Consider the following 13,282-nt stretch of genomic DNA (forward strand, 5'->3'; position numbering starts at 1 on the left):
TTGGAAGAACCATTTATTTCTCCCTTTTCCCATAAACATATTATATTTATGTCTAACCCCCCAAAATTCTGGTTGCCCAGCACTATCTCCCATTCAGTCAACTTACTGAAACCTTTTTTTATTTTTGCATCTTACCCCCATTAATCAATTCTTTAACAGTCCTATTTGGCACAATATTCTCTTAGGAAACAAGGTAAAACCTTGTGTTGGAAGGCTTGGATGACTAAAGGTATTCTTCTAATTTCCCAATTATATCATAAAGACTCTCTCATCCCTTTTACTACCCTCTCAGCAATTTATAATCTCCCTATTTGCATGAAATCCCAATATATCATTCTTTCTACTCTGGTCTAAGAGGCCCTCAATAAACTTATACATCATAATCATTCTTCTCTTGCATCATCTCCACACCCGATCGTAACTTCTAATTATCCTAGGGCAGCTGGAATTTATAAACTTTTAAGAACGTCTGTTTCACCTAGACTCAAATCACCTATTGAGACATTGTGGGAATCCGATCTTGGTGGTGTTTTTTATTTCATAAAATTTTTTATGGGATAGAACGTGGTATAAGATACATTCCACTGCACGCACTGCAAGCCTCACGTAGACCATATATTTTTTTTATAATAGACTTTTCTACACTCCTGTACGCCTTTACAAACTCAAACTTGCACAAAATGACAATTGTTGGCACAGCCACACTCAGCAGGGTACTGACTTTCACATGTTTTTTTCTTGTCCATCCCTATCTACTTTTTGGACCTCAATATGGTCTCGCATTTCAGCAATAGCTCAGATCTCCTTAAAAATGTCATATGAATTACTGTTTTTGGGTGGCATACACGATATCTGGAGTTCATTCAGGCCTCTTGGAAAATTGGTGGACCTTTTGCTTTCTATTGCAATCTCTATTATTACTTCTAATTGGAAATCTTTGAAGAACATTACTCTCAGAAAGTGGTGGAATTCTGTATGTTATCATCACAGACTTGACAGAAACAAGGTTGATTCAACAGGAACTTTCTTCAAACGTAATTAGCTATGGTTGCCATTAAGTAACTATCTCTCACGCACTGCGAAGGAAATTGATTTTTCTCCTCCTTTTTGAAAATGGCAAAATATTTCCTGTTTTTCTTCTTATATATACTTATTTAATCTTAGATTCGCTGTAACTAATGTCTATTACCTCTCTCTCCACATGGCTATCACTTGATTCACTTTTCTATCCCTATAGCTCTTCTCCCTCTCCCTTTCTCTTTCTTCTTTCATTATTCAAACTTGGAGTCTTTGATACTGTATTGCTGCATATGCCTAATTCTTTTACATGTTTAATATGCATTTATAAGTACAATATTCTTTATGCATATATAGTCACAACTGCATATCTCTGTCCTGGCAATGTTAAGTTAATGTTCTTGTATTTGACTCAATAAAAAAACATCTTTAAACAGGATACAATGGTTCACAAAAATTCACTCACAATTGTGAGAGCACATATAAAATTCCATGTGCTGCACACAAATGTTGAGTCTAGAAGCAGAAGAAAAGGTTTAGGAAAGAGTCGTCACTGGGTGTCTAAGCGGCCAGGGTCTAGCTGCCACACATGAACACAGATCCTACATAAACATTCAGCGCAGATCTGCCCGCAATAAGAGTACCCCTGTTTCTAGAGATAGGGGTGTTGGACATACCTGCAATATGATTTCTCTTATCACTTGATTATGATGTACCTCAGTTTGTCAGGAACTGGCAAAGGAAAGCTAAATCAGTCAAAATTGGAAATGGGTGCAAACGATGTGGTTCCTACATGTTAGTGGTTTCCAATATACATAAAATATATACTGGCTTGAAATAGTAGTATCAATGTTTTAGGACACAAATTGAACAAGACATTCAGAATAAGTGAATACTCAAGTGTGCTTTGTGAAGGCACTGAAAACAACCTTTTGTGGTGTATTTGCACGTACGTTTTGGTTTATTTGCACGTACTTTGCAATACATTAGAACTATATTACACATTTCCAGCCATTCACTAGGCATTACATCCACAGTGCAAGTTCAATAAGAATGAAACCATGAAATCTCCCCTTTAAAACTATACACTGCTACACACCTACTCTACACACACACACATATACATATATACACACACACACACACAGATATGTGTGTATATATATATATATATATATATATATTTACTTATATATATATATATATATAGATATATAGAAATAGATATATATCTGTGTGCATACTGAAAGGGTCCTGATGATTTAGTACAGAACAACAGTATAGCTTAAAAATATGCACTGTGTTTCCATTAAAAAAATAGTGATATTTTAACGAACGGAAGACAGATCAGCATACGCTATTCTGCTAGGTAATCAACTCCCAACCACTAAGACCACATAGATGACATTTCTTGGTGAGACATGTACTAAAAGTATTGAGCGCACAACGGCCTCAGAAAAGACTGATTTTTCAACAGTGTCGATTGTCAGCAAAGGGGAGGAGCAAAGGAGCTTCAACAGGTACAAAACGGTCTTTTGTAGAAAAGTTTGTTTAACAAGTTAATACTGGCATGTCTATCCCATCCCACCGGCAAAAAACACTGGTGGGCAAAAGCGTGGCTGTTGTGGCATTCATTTTTAACAGCACAAAAACATCTGCCACTATACTGTCCCGCACTTCTTTTGCAGAGCAAAGTGCAGGCTTGTTGGAGGTCTTTGTGGACAGGGACAACCGATGCGCCATCCCATTGGATACTTCAGGCGGTAAGAGACACTGTGTGAATGATTAGCCACCGGTGACGTTTTCCAGCCGAGGCTTCGCGTCACATCCAGCCCCTGCCTTTAGCTTCCGAACAAATCGATTCATTCACAGTCTTCATCGTCTGCTCCAAGACACTAAGCTGGTAGCATCCAATCGTTAGCTTTTGCCTAGAAAAAAAAGAAAAGAAATAAAAGTTGCAATTATAAATCGCTAAAATAAGTCGTACATTTGCTGAACCCTACAAGCTTCAAACTATATGGGATAACTATGCTGTAAAATAAGCTCAACATATATCTCACTTGCTCTGCCCCTTTAGACTACATTGTTCAGCATTTATCACTGCTACCATTCTAGGCTCGGCCAGCAGAGAGCAGGTTCGAAAGCATTCACAACCCTGCCAGGGAAGACCCATTTCCAGTTAGAGGACTGCACCAGATTGAGAGAGACAAGACTTATTATACTATGTAAATGTTCTAAAGTGCTCCTACTCAATTTTCATTCAGATAATGTTGCATCACCCCACAGGACAGATCAAAAGACCAGCCCATTCAGCCATTGGATACATTCACTTTGAGGAACTGCCTTTTGATTATAAACATCTATAGATGCAGCAAAAACATACTTTACAAACCGTCTCTCTGTCCCATGGTGAGATATTTCCAGGCACTTGTATGTACCAGTAAAACCCCTTAGTTATGTAAAGTAGGGTGTCATCACTTTGATGAAAATCAAGAAATGTATTGAAATATGCACTGTTTACTCGTTATTATAACCCTTCTACTTATTTAACCTATGTAAAACAAGTACAAATAGTTAAAATAGCAAATGTGATTATACTAATGTGTATGTAGAAGTCACACACCCTCGGCATTATGAAGGACATATGAAGGGCTGCCATATGAAGTAGGAGGGACATCTAGTAACTAACTGAGGTAGTGGAGCTCGGTGAAGACTTCTAGCAGTTGGACCCGACTCAAAAGGGAAATCCTAGAAACCACCTCAAGTACTGCAGCTTCCTGAAATACTTTTTAGGCTTTTGCATCGGATTCCAGAGGGCATCTAATAATAACTTAATCTATTGCAAGTTTGTCAATGTCTTGCACGACTCCAGTAAAATTCAAAGTAAAAAAAGAAATATAAAGACTAAAGGGGCCTTTTGTGGAATTTAGCTCTTAATTTGCACACCTGACATTGATATTTTGCTTCTTCCTATCTCGACACACAGAACGGGCCACTGGATCTGCACATTCTAGTCACAGAGAGACTTTATATAAGCAACTGCAATTTAGCGGCACACACGCATACTGCCAGTCAAAAAAAGTTTGCTATAAACATTGTGTAAGACAACTGTATTTACCATTGACTGCTAGTAACTCTCTATACTAGGTTGGGATCAAGTCTCCCATAGTACTGAAGATTTTTATTCAAAGTTGCTATATTGCCTCATCACCATAAACCTCATTGCAAGCAAAAGTGTATGGGCAAGTATGTTGAAGCCACACCCCTTCAGCTTTGTGAAAGACATTTGAAGCAGTTGCGTTTGACTTGAGATGCTGCAGCTTTGTGAAGGCTTCAAGCAGCTGGGTCTGTATTAAGAGGGACAACTGGTAATGACCTGAAGTACGGAAGCTTTGTGAAAGACTTTGTAAGCAGCTGCTTCTGGCTCAAGAGGGACGCTGAGTAATGACTACAGGTACAGCAGCTACTCAAAAGGCCAGACCTTTTGGCTTTGCCAATGCTTGCTCATTTTTGCACCCAACCTGGACTGAGGCCAAATATGTCCTGACACTCCCCCTTGCAGGTGCTAAGGCACCTAAAAATGTGGAAAACGATGAATACATGAAAAATCATGGTGGTATTGCATAAAAGAAATCTAAGGCTACAAGGTAGGAATATTTGGGTCAACATGAGGTCTAACTGCAAAAACATAAGGGGGAATACCACAGAAGCTTTTCACTGGTGCAAAAAATAAGGGAAAATTAATCTGCATAATTTTTACTGTTTTTGCGATACAGAATAGAGCACATAGGATATTCCACAGCCCTTACAAAAGAATTAAATAAGGCACAAATTGAGAACATGGACCGTGAAATCATAAACATTCATTAACTATTAACTATTGTATGTGAGCTGCAGAGATGTTTTTACACAGATATCATAATCCACTGCTAAATCATTTAAAAGAAATAAAGCAAGCTTTAAATTGCAAACTCTGACGAACGAGGGGAAATGTAATGTCAGTGTTTTATAACAGTTATAATAAAAGTTAAACTGCATTTTCGTACAATAAACTTTCTGCTGTATTCTTCCTCAAGAAAATATCTAAAATCATGTTTCGAATTTACTTTATTTTTTTAGGAAAGACTTTTTGAACCATTAGTTTTCCCCATCAACCATAAGCAGGAATACATGACAAAACCCACCTTTGCTAAAAACGTAAACTGCATTAAAAAAAAATAATCAAAGGCAGCACTTTAAGGGTCCTGCTACGCAACTCCATAAATTTTAAAAAACATGGGCGACATTTTGGGTAAGTTTTACATCATTTGTTTCCTTTTACCCCTAACTATGAGGAGAAAAACTCTTCCACACAAAACAAGACCACAATTACTGGGAATTGATAGATAACTCAGGGTGGACTTCAACCTGTCAATCCATAAATTACATTTCTGTTCTTTTGACCAACTCGCTTGTTGCAACCCTCTCTTTCATCATGAATACATCTTTCCAGGTGGTTTTCAACATGCGGTGGACAATGCTACTATTAAACCACCTTCCTGTGATCTAGACATCCCTGTCAAACTTCCCAGTTTCTTAACCACATCTCTCCTGACTAGCAAGGTGACTGAGCTCATAGCCCATAAATGGTTTTAAAACTTGATTGAGAAATCACAGTTTTGAGAGTAACTCCATCCCGGTTGTAGAGTGAGGCGTGGGACCAAACCTACTCTGCTTGACATGTGACTCCATCTTCAAGAACCGAATCAAAGCCAACTGCTTCTACTCATGCTCTGGGATTTCCCTGCAGCTTTCGATACAGCCGACTTCCACTTTTTCTTTAAAAGTCTGATACAACAGTTTGCATATTTGGCCTAACTTCGGCCTTGTTGAAATCATTACTCATTAACCAATCCTGCCATCTTTCTTCTTTAATGCGACAGCTTAAATCATTGAAAGGTTTGCACTGGAACACCATATGTCAGCTGAAGGAACCTAGCTGGTGGCACATTTACAGATACCCTAGAACTCAGATAGCACCACTGCATAACTGTCTTCTTCACCCAGAACTCATGACTCAAAGCATTCAAAGCCTGTTATCACAAACCGAATTGTCATATATTGTGCCCTGTATAGTTTGAAAGACCCCCCATACTGTGCATTTATCATTACTGTATAACAGTGTGAATTACATGGAATACATTTATTCTATGCTTTGATAGTATGCTATGTACTTATGTATTCAATTGAATTGATGGTGCTTATGATAAAGCAGAATAGCTTTAGATGTGCACATGAGCGTGCAAAGGACTTTTCATGTTATTTCTCCCACCTTACTTCATGATCACGTTTGGTCTCAAATTAAATGTGCAGAGTGATAAATAATAGCTTTACACATTCCTCTAAGTGAAGGAACTGCGATATTAGAAAATGACAAAAAAATCTCCTTTTAATCACCATAATAGCTGACGTCATGCTGATTCATTCATTGACATTTTGCTTTTCACACTTGTGCCAGTGCTAGAGGCCGCCTGTACTGCACACTCGCTTCTGACATTCAGCCCAACCTGCATGCTTAGCACTACTAAGCGAGGATTCACAAATGACTAGACTATCACCATGACGCTTACAAATTTTGGATCTCGTTTCAAGGTCCCTTCACACTATTCTCATGAGAACGATGCGCATCCATGATCTGAGCTTCACTTTATGGCACATGTAAGTAATCTCATCTGAAGCAATGTATGTAGACACCTATAAAAGACATACGCACTGGGAATGTGTTAGCATTAGATGCTCACTGTTAGCTGAGGGAACTTGCTGCTGTTTGCGTAGCTTGTTTTGCTAAACAAACTAGTGCAGGCTTCCAAAAGGAGTAGGAGTAGTAGTGCATAATATGTCCGACAGACAACATTCCACTAGCAGAGCAGAGAGGCTCTGAGGTCAGTCATACATGTCCATCTGCTTCTGTTGTCCACAACATAGTCTTTTTTATGGCTTGACTCCATTTTACTTCAACCCCTTCAGCCGACAGAGACAGTTTAATAAATTATATGCACATATGTTATAGCCTTAGAGAAGAAATAATGAGCAATATTGTCCGATTTTGACAGGACTCGGTACTGTGTGTATTATAAAAGGGTGTTCAGTCAATATTGATGTGATTATACAACTTAAGTTACACAAACTCGCATTCATTCCCTTGTTGTATTAATTTGTGAGCTGTCACAGAGGCGTTATACCTGCTGTGATTGTACTATAAATCTAACTCGTATTCTTGCTGTAACTGCTATTCATTTAAGGGGGGCTGTTCTGTTTGTTTTAGGAGTAGTGTGCTCCGTAATGTCACCTGTGGGGTTTCCCACTGGCTTGCTGGTGACCAGTCATGACTGTGCTCTCAGCCTCTGCCCATTTTATATGTTTCTTCCACTGTGAGATCTGTGCTTTCCAAATGGATTTAATAAAGCAGTGCTATCTGTGTGTTCGTCAGCATTAGAGCTAGATCAATAAATCTGCCGACCAATTCATTTTTGGTTCTTACCGCCACACCAAACAGACAGATCCATGGAAAACGAGCACTGTGCTACTCCTCAACTGTCAGGAATATTTTAATTGTTCAGTAATATTTCAGGCCAGTACAATTGATAGTTGGACATACGTTCGATACCATGGGAATATTCTAAGCAACTGGTAAGGAGTGAGACAGGTGCGGCTAGTACACTGTTGTGAATCAATTTAAACCTAGCATTCAACCCTAAGTTTGGCCACCCCATTACTATCTACCAGTCTGTCCCGGACAGATTGCCACATTTGTCTCTATTTCAAGCACATTTAAATGGTCCTGAATTGAAATTAGTTACATTGTCCAGATTGGGTATGTATGTAAATTTGCCCTCCTGCTGTAGCCCAGAACCAAGAAGAGAGCTAGAGCTGCATGTGTTTATGGGGGCCTTTCTTCACTTCTAAAGCTCTTTTCAATGATCCTGAATGGAGAACAGATCACTAAGAACTGTCCTTGTGGTATATGGCATGTCTGTTGTAAACTGTGAAAGTAAAGCGTCTTACCCTCCAATCGATCTCCCACTTTCTTGATCATCACTCACCTCCATTTGTGTTCAAGATCTCTCTGTGAAGTCAGGCAAACACCACAGCGGCAGGTTCTGTAAGTATGCTGTAGTCTTGGCCGTGTGAATTAACGAGTAAAGTGCTAAAACATTTTATGTGATTTGTATCTGCCACAGGCAGGCTGGTTGCAGTGTAGAGGCCTGTCGCTGAAGCAAGTCCTGGAGAATCCAGTGCGGGCCTAAGGGGGAGGGGCTTAACTATATAATTGGCAGAGCAGACATGGTACACGTGGTAAGTAGGTGCCCAAGTGCGCATGTCCAGTTGGACTGCTGGCTTTTTCCGGCCAGCCTGACATGAGCACTAGAGGCCACTCCACCTGCACATACTGGAGCCGCGGGTGACGCAAAGCCACAGTCCCTGGCTCAGTAATGAGCGGTGAGGTTGTCTGCCCCAGCCACTCCAGGCACTGCTGTAACAGCAGGAACAGCATCTGGATTGGCTAATGCAACGCGGTATTAGTTAGTTACTAGGGGCCTTTGTCGGTGTGTGCAGTGCACGTGACGCAGCGCGGGGTGGGAGAAGGCAGCAGAGACAGGGCACAGCATTGGTGATTGCTAAATTTAACCTACAGAAATACGGCACGCATTGAAGACCTTCCTGCTTCTAAGTTCTACACAGGTAAGTTAGTTGACTGTGGAAAATAGAAATACTACATAATTATTAATAATAATATTTATACGTGTATTACTCGGTACACGTTATCGGGCATATCAATCATTTTTAAGCACCCATACAGCACTCTAAACATGCGTTGATAAACTTGATAAAGATAATATTAATGTGGCCATTAGCTCCCTATACTTACCTAATTCACAAACTGAGCTGAAGGTCCCCTGCCCCCCACCTTCACAGTTCTCTTTCCGGGCCCGTCGGCGGGCAGTGGCATAGCACGGGAGCCAAGTAGGCAGGGCGGAACTGTGTTAGATTATCTCTCTTTCGGCTGAGAGGGCCCACATACCATAACGAGATTCGCATGCTTAGTGTTTTTGCATGCACTGCGCTCTGCTGAAAACGTCAGAACACTTTTCATCCCTGCTATTTTTTGCGCTGCTGTGTTATGCTCCCGTCAAATGTACACACTTTGCTAACAAACATTGCTCAATTCTTTACAATATTTATGAACTACTGAGCAATGTTTACTTATATACTGATGTTGCAACAGCATTTTCTGTGACACGTTCTGAACACCACTCGTCCCAGAACCCCCTAAAGTGGAAAGAATACTTGTTTCTCTGTGTCTTTTGGCCTCTGTCTTCCTTTTAATTTAAAGGAAGACAGGGGCCAATAGACACAATGAAACAAACACAAAGGCGACAGCTGTGCATGATATAATGTAGCTGGGTATGTGCCATGTGCAACATCACTTATAGGCATTTATTGCCTACAGCCTCATGAAGTCCGCGGGCTTGACGGGGTCGACCTATATTTTCATCTTTTCGAGGTCGGCACAATCAGCATCATTCAAGCAGATACTCAATTCAGCTTTTATTGTAAGCATCAACTGAACTGACTATTTCATCTTTGATAATGAGTGGTACGTTCAAGGTAGGACTCAGTTGGAGAAGGAAGGTAGTCCTTTCATCTAACAGCCAAAGTTAGTTCTAGGCAGGAGATGTGCCACAAGGGTCGGGACGGAGCTGCTAATTTTGCAACTCAAGAACTAGGGTTGAGTCCCTCCCGGCGTCCGCTCAACATCCTGTGATCCTGGGAAAATGAAATCACATAACCTCCCCATGCCTTTAAAAACACACATCTGACCACATCTACTGTAATCTGTCTGGCGCTCATGGAAAGTACTCTAATGCATTTGGGTTAGTCATGCTGTGTAAAAACTAAAAACTAAACCCAAAACGTGTTCCTCCACGTCACTACTTTCCCATCCCCCCAAAAATCATGAACTAACCAATAAAAACATGATTGTAAGGCTGGCCCTTGTCCTGTGCCATGTGGCGATGCCACTCAAGGCTGCTTTAACTTCTTATCTGGTGGCAGCCATAACGTTGCTCCTCTGCTTCCTTACCAGGGTGGGTGCACACTGTGTGACCAGAGCCAAGAAGGAGAAGAGTCATGTGTCTCAGCCTCCCTTTTATGGGGGCTGTGAACTTGTTTATTGTGGGCACAGCTCCTGGCTCACTGGTACTCGAACTTCTGTTTCTCTTGCGTTGATAGCTCCACTTCAATGGAATGTAAATGTTGGCCTTCACATTGTAGAGGGGGCTAGTGGGCGACAGCCACAGGATCTCGGCTTTGGGAACACGTGCACCCCTCAACTGCAAAACATAGTTACAGCTCTTAATCTTCAAATAGCCCAATCGCAGGATGTTAAATGGATTTACACTAAACGGACAGGTGTAAAATCTCTTTCCCTATAAAATGTGGTATCCTTGCTCAAGAGTATTACCAGGCTGAGCCATATCGGATGCAGGATATGCACCGGTCTAAACGGCAGGCCAGCTCTAAAATTCTCAAAAAAGCCTTTTATACTGCCACATCAGTGCAGACGTTTACAACAGACGAGCTCTCTTTAATTCACAGCACACTATTTAAATTGACGCATTTGACACAAAGGCTGTCCAGAAGACGCAGCTTATGTTAATATAGCCCATTCTAATCGGACCGGTCCTACAGATAGACATGAACTTTCAAATAAAATACTAACCAATCAATGTTTTTTTCACCACTGTACTTTTCCTAGCGCATTGTCTGTCGTCGCTGCAAGTTTGCGGACTATGGGGTTTCACTATTTCAGACTCATCAAAAGGAAGGTGATGAAAGCATTGACTCGAGTGGTGTGAAAGTTCCATAAGCGGACACGGTTCAGCATCTTTAACAGTGTGCTTAGGAATGCCCCTACGTGGCAGCATGCATATCTGTTAATTTATGGATTGAGGTCCACAGGTGCACTCTCTAGAGAAACTGGGTATCCAGTCTGAAAACCAACGCATGAGTGAAAGGAAGTAAGTGAGCACCTGATGATAAGAGGTCGTGTTATAGTGAGATTTTTGTTAGCTTCTTCAAATTCGTGACATTAAAAAATCTTTGGGACCATTTTTCAACACCTCATTCCCCCATTTGCAAGGCAGGGCTTCGGCATTTCCCAAATCTGTGTTCTTAACACCTGCATCTTTCTCAGAATCGGTGTTCTGCAGTACATCTGCATCTTATCACACACAGCTGCCGTTCACCCCCCCCCCCCCCCCGAAAGGCTACAGAAAGGCAGCTAATCAAACTGGCCGGACTAACTTATTGTTACCCCACAGGTTATCTTATCTTCTGCTACTGCACGTGTGCCTCTGATTAGTGGTCCAGGCCTCCTGGTCAATGCATTTTAATGGCTACTTCGATGCTGCTCAACTCCTATACTTTGATCACATTGCTAACCCTCTGCGTAGTATACAGGTGATTTACTATCCAGTACTTTCAGAACTCCTTTACTTTTCTGCACACATTATTCCACATAAGGTTTTGTTATCATGTGCGGTGAATCTCTAGGAGTGCAAGGTTAATGGCAGATTTTTAGGATAAACATTGACAACAAAAGTGAGTTTCATTAAGATTAACTGCATGATTCATCCTATCAGAATAACTTGTATTTCTTAAATAGATTTCATTTGTAAAGCTATATCAATAAATAGAATATCTGCGAGGTACCCAGCATTGTTATCCCAAAGTCTATTATTAAGTTCTGTGATTATACTGAATAAGCAGGAACCTACGTCATTATCATATGAAATCTCTTTAATGATGTCATAACAACACTTTCACAAATGCTGCATTATCCTTCTTTAGTTCTCCAATTTGCTTCAAAATGCACCATTTGCCCACTCTTTTCTCAAAATGTTCTGGGGGGAGAACACCCCCGAACCTCCCTTGTAGGAGCTGGGCTTGCTCGCTATGCTTGTTCACCACACATCATTCATCCCAAACGTTTACGCTGCACCAGTTTCAAACGTCACCAGCCGCCACTGGAATGAACATCACCTTCCAGCAATGTCTGGTTGTGTCCACTAACCTGGAGTAGTGCCTGTTGTGTGGCACTGTGTAAGCAACTTTGTCACAATTCTTCATTGCATAAAGCATATCATTTATTTAGGATTTTAAGGATCCGAGGGCCACCTAGCAAACAATTCCAATGGTGATGAAAAACAATAAAGCTCATTACCAGGAGGCCATATTCCAGCCTTCGACTAGGGTACTTAGAGTTTACGTAAAGAAGTCCTATGTCAGTGACAATTTTATATCAAACTCAAATTTATGTAGAATCAGTGTCTTTAGGAAGGTGTTTGGGCAGTCATACTGGTGGCAAAAAACAAAGAAACTGTAGTAAGATTATCCTTTTCTTTTTCACCACTTTGCCCAGAATACAGAGAGGCAACATTTTACAGGAAACCGATGGCTCACAGATATTTGCTAGAGCTTTGGTCAGATTTCCATTTATTAATTTAGTACCTAGGTGGTTTACCTGAATACCCAAGTATCAGAAGGTCCTCAGTTCCTAGATGTGTAGCAGTTCAGGCAGATCTGGGGTCTCAAGACCCTTAATAGGTTTAAAAGAATTGCAACAGGCTTTCCTCAAATTAATTGTTAGGCTTAACAGGGTGCCAACGTCTTCAAGAGTGGCCAGTGTTGGGATATGTCTCTTTCTGTGTCTCTCAACTACAAAACAAATGTTGTCAGCAACTAAAGAAATTGTGATAATCTGATTTCCCATCTTCATTCAGTTGTTCCCGCTTTCACTATGAATCTAATGCCAATAGGTCAATCGACATGGCACACAGAAATGGGGGAAAAGGTGAGTACATCTGGTTCCTCCAAAGACCCAAAGTCAAATTCCTAGTCGTTGGCTTTGCATATAGTAATCAAATCCAGCTCATTATCTCGGTTCCGAAGCCCATTTTCTCTGACACAGTAAATAAAATCTCCCACCGCAAGATGTCAAATGCCTCCTCCATGTCAATGAACACAACTAGCAGCAACTGTTCATCTTCCAACAGACCACCTCTCAGGCGTGGAAGAGGCATCTAATGTTCGCTGCTGTGTTTCTATGAGGGACAAAACCCTTCTGGTCTGGTTATACCAAAATAGGCAAAGATCAGTAAAATCTTGTTCACTAGAATCTTGTCCAGTAATTTCCAAACTAATTTGAGCACTGAAGGTGGGA

At 40.7% G+C, this 13,282-nt stretch overlaps 1 protein-coding gene across 7 annotated transcripts in view; it reads right to left on the minus strand.

Annotated features, from left to right (window-relative positions):
• Positions 1-364: 364 nt before the first annotated feature.
• Positions 365-13,282, minus strand: part of SWT1 (SWT1 RNA endoribonuclease homolog) — a 793,385-nt gene continuing 780,467 nt past the window's right edge. For 6 of the 7 annotated variants that reach the window (XM_069232008.1, XM_069232009.1, XM_069232010.1 and 3 more), the window contains one exon: positions 365-2,945. In XM_069232008.1, coding sequence (XP_069088109.1) covers positions 2,840-2,945 — 106 coding nt within the window. In that variant the 3' untranslated portion in view covers positions 365-2,839. The remainder of the gene's footprint in view (positions 2,946-13,282) is intronic. The other variant, XM_069232014.1, reaches the window with a different exon arrangement.

Source organism: Pleurodeles waltl, chromosome 4_2, assembly GCF_031143425.1.
Source record: "Pleurodeles waltl isolate 20211129_DDA chromosome 4_2, aPleWal1.hap1.20221129, whole genome shotgun sequence".
Lineage (NCBI taxonomy): Eukaryota > Metazoa > Chordata > Amphibia > Caudata > Salamandridae > Pleurodeles > Pleurodeles waltl.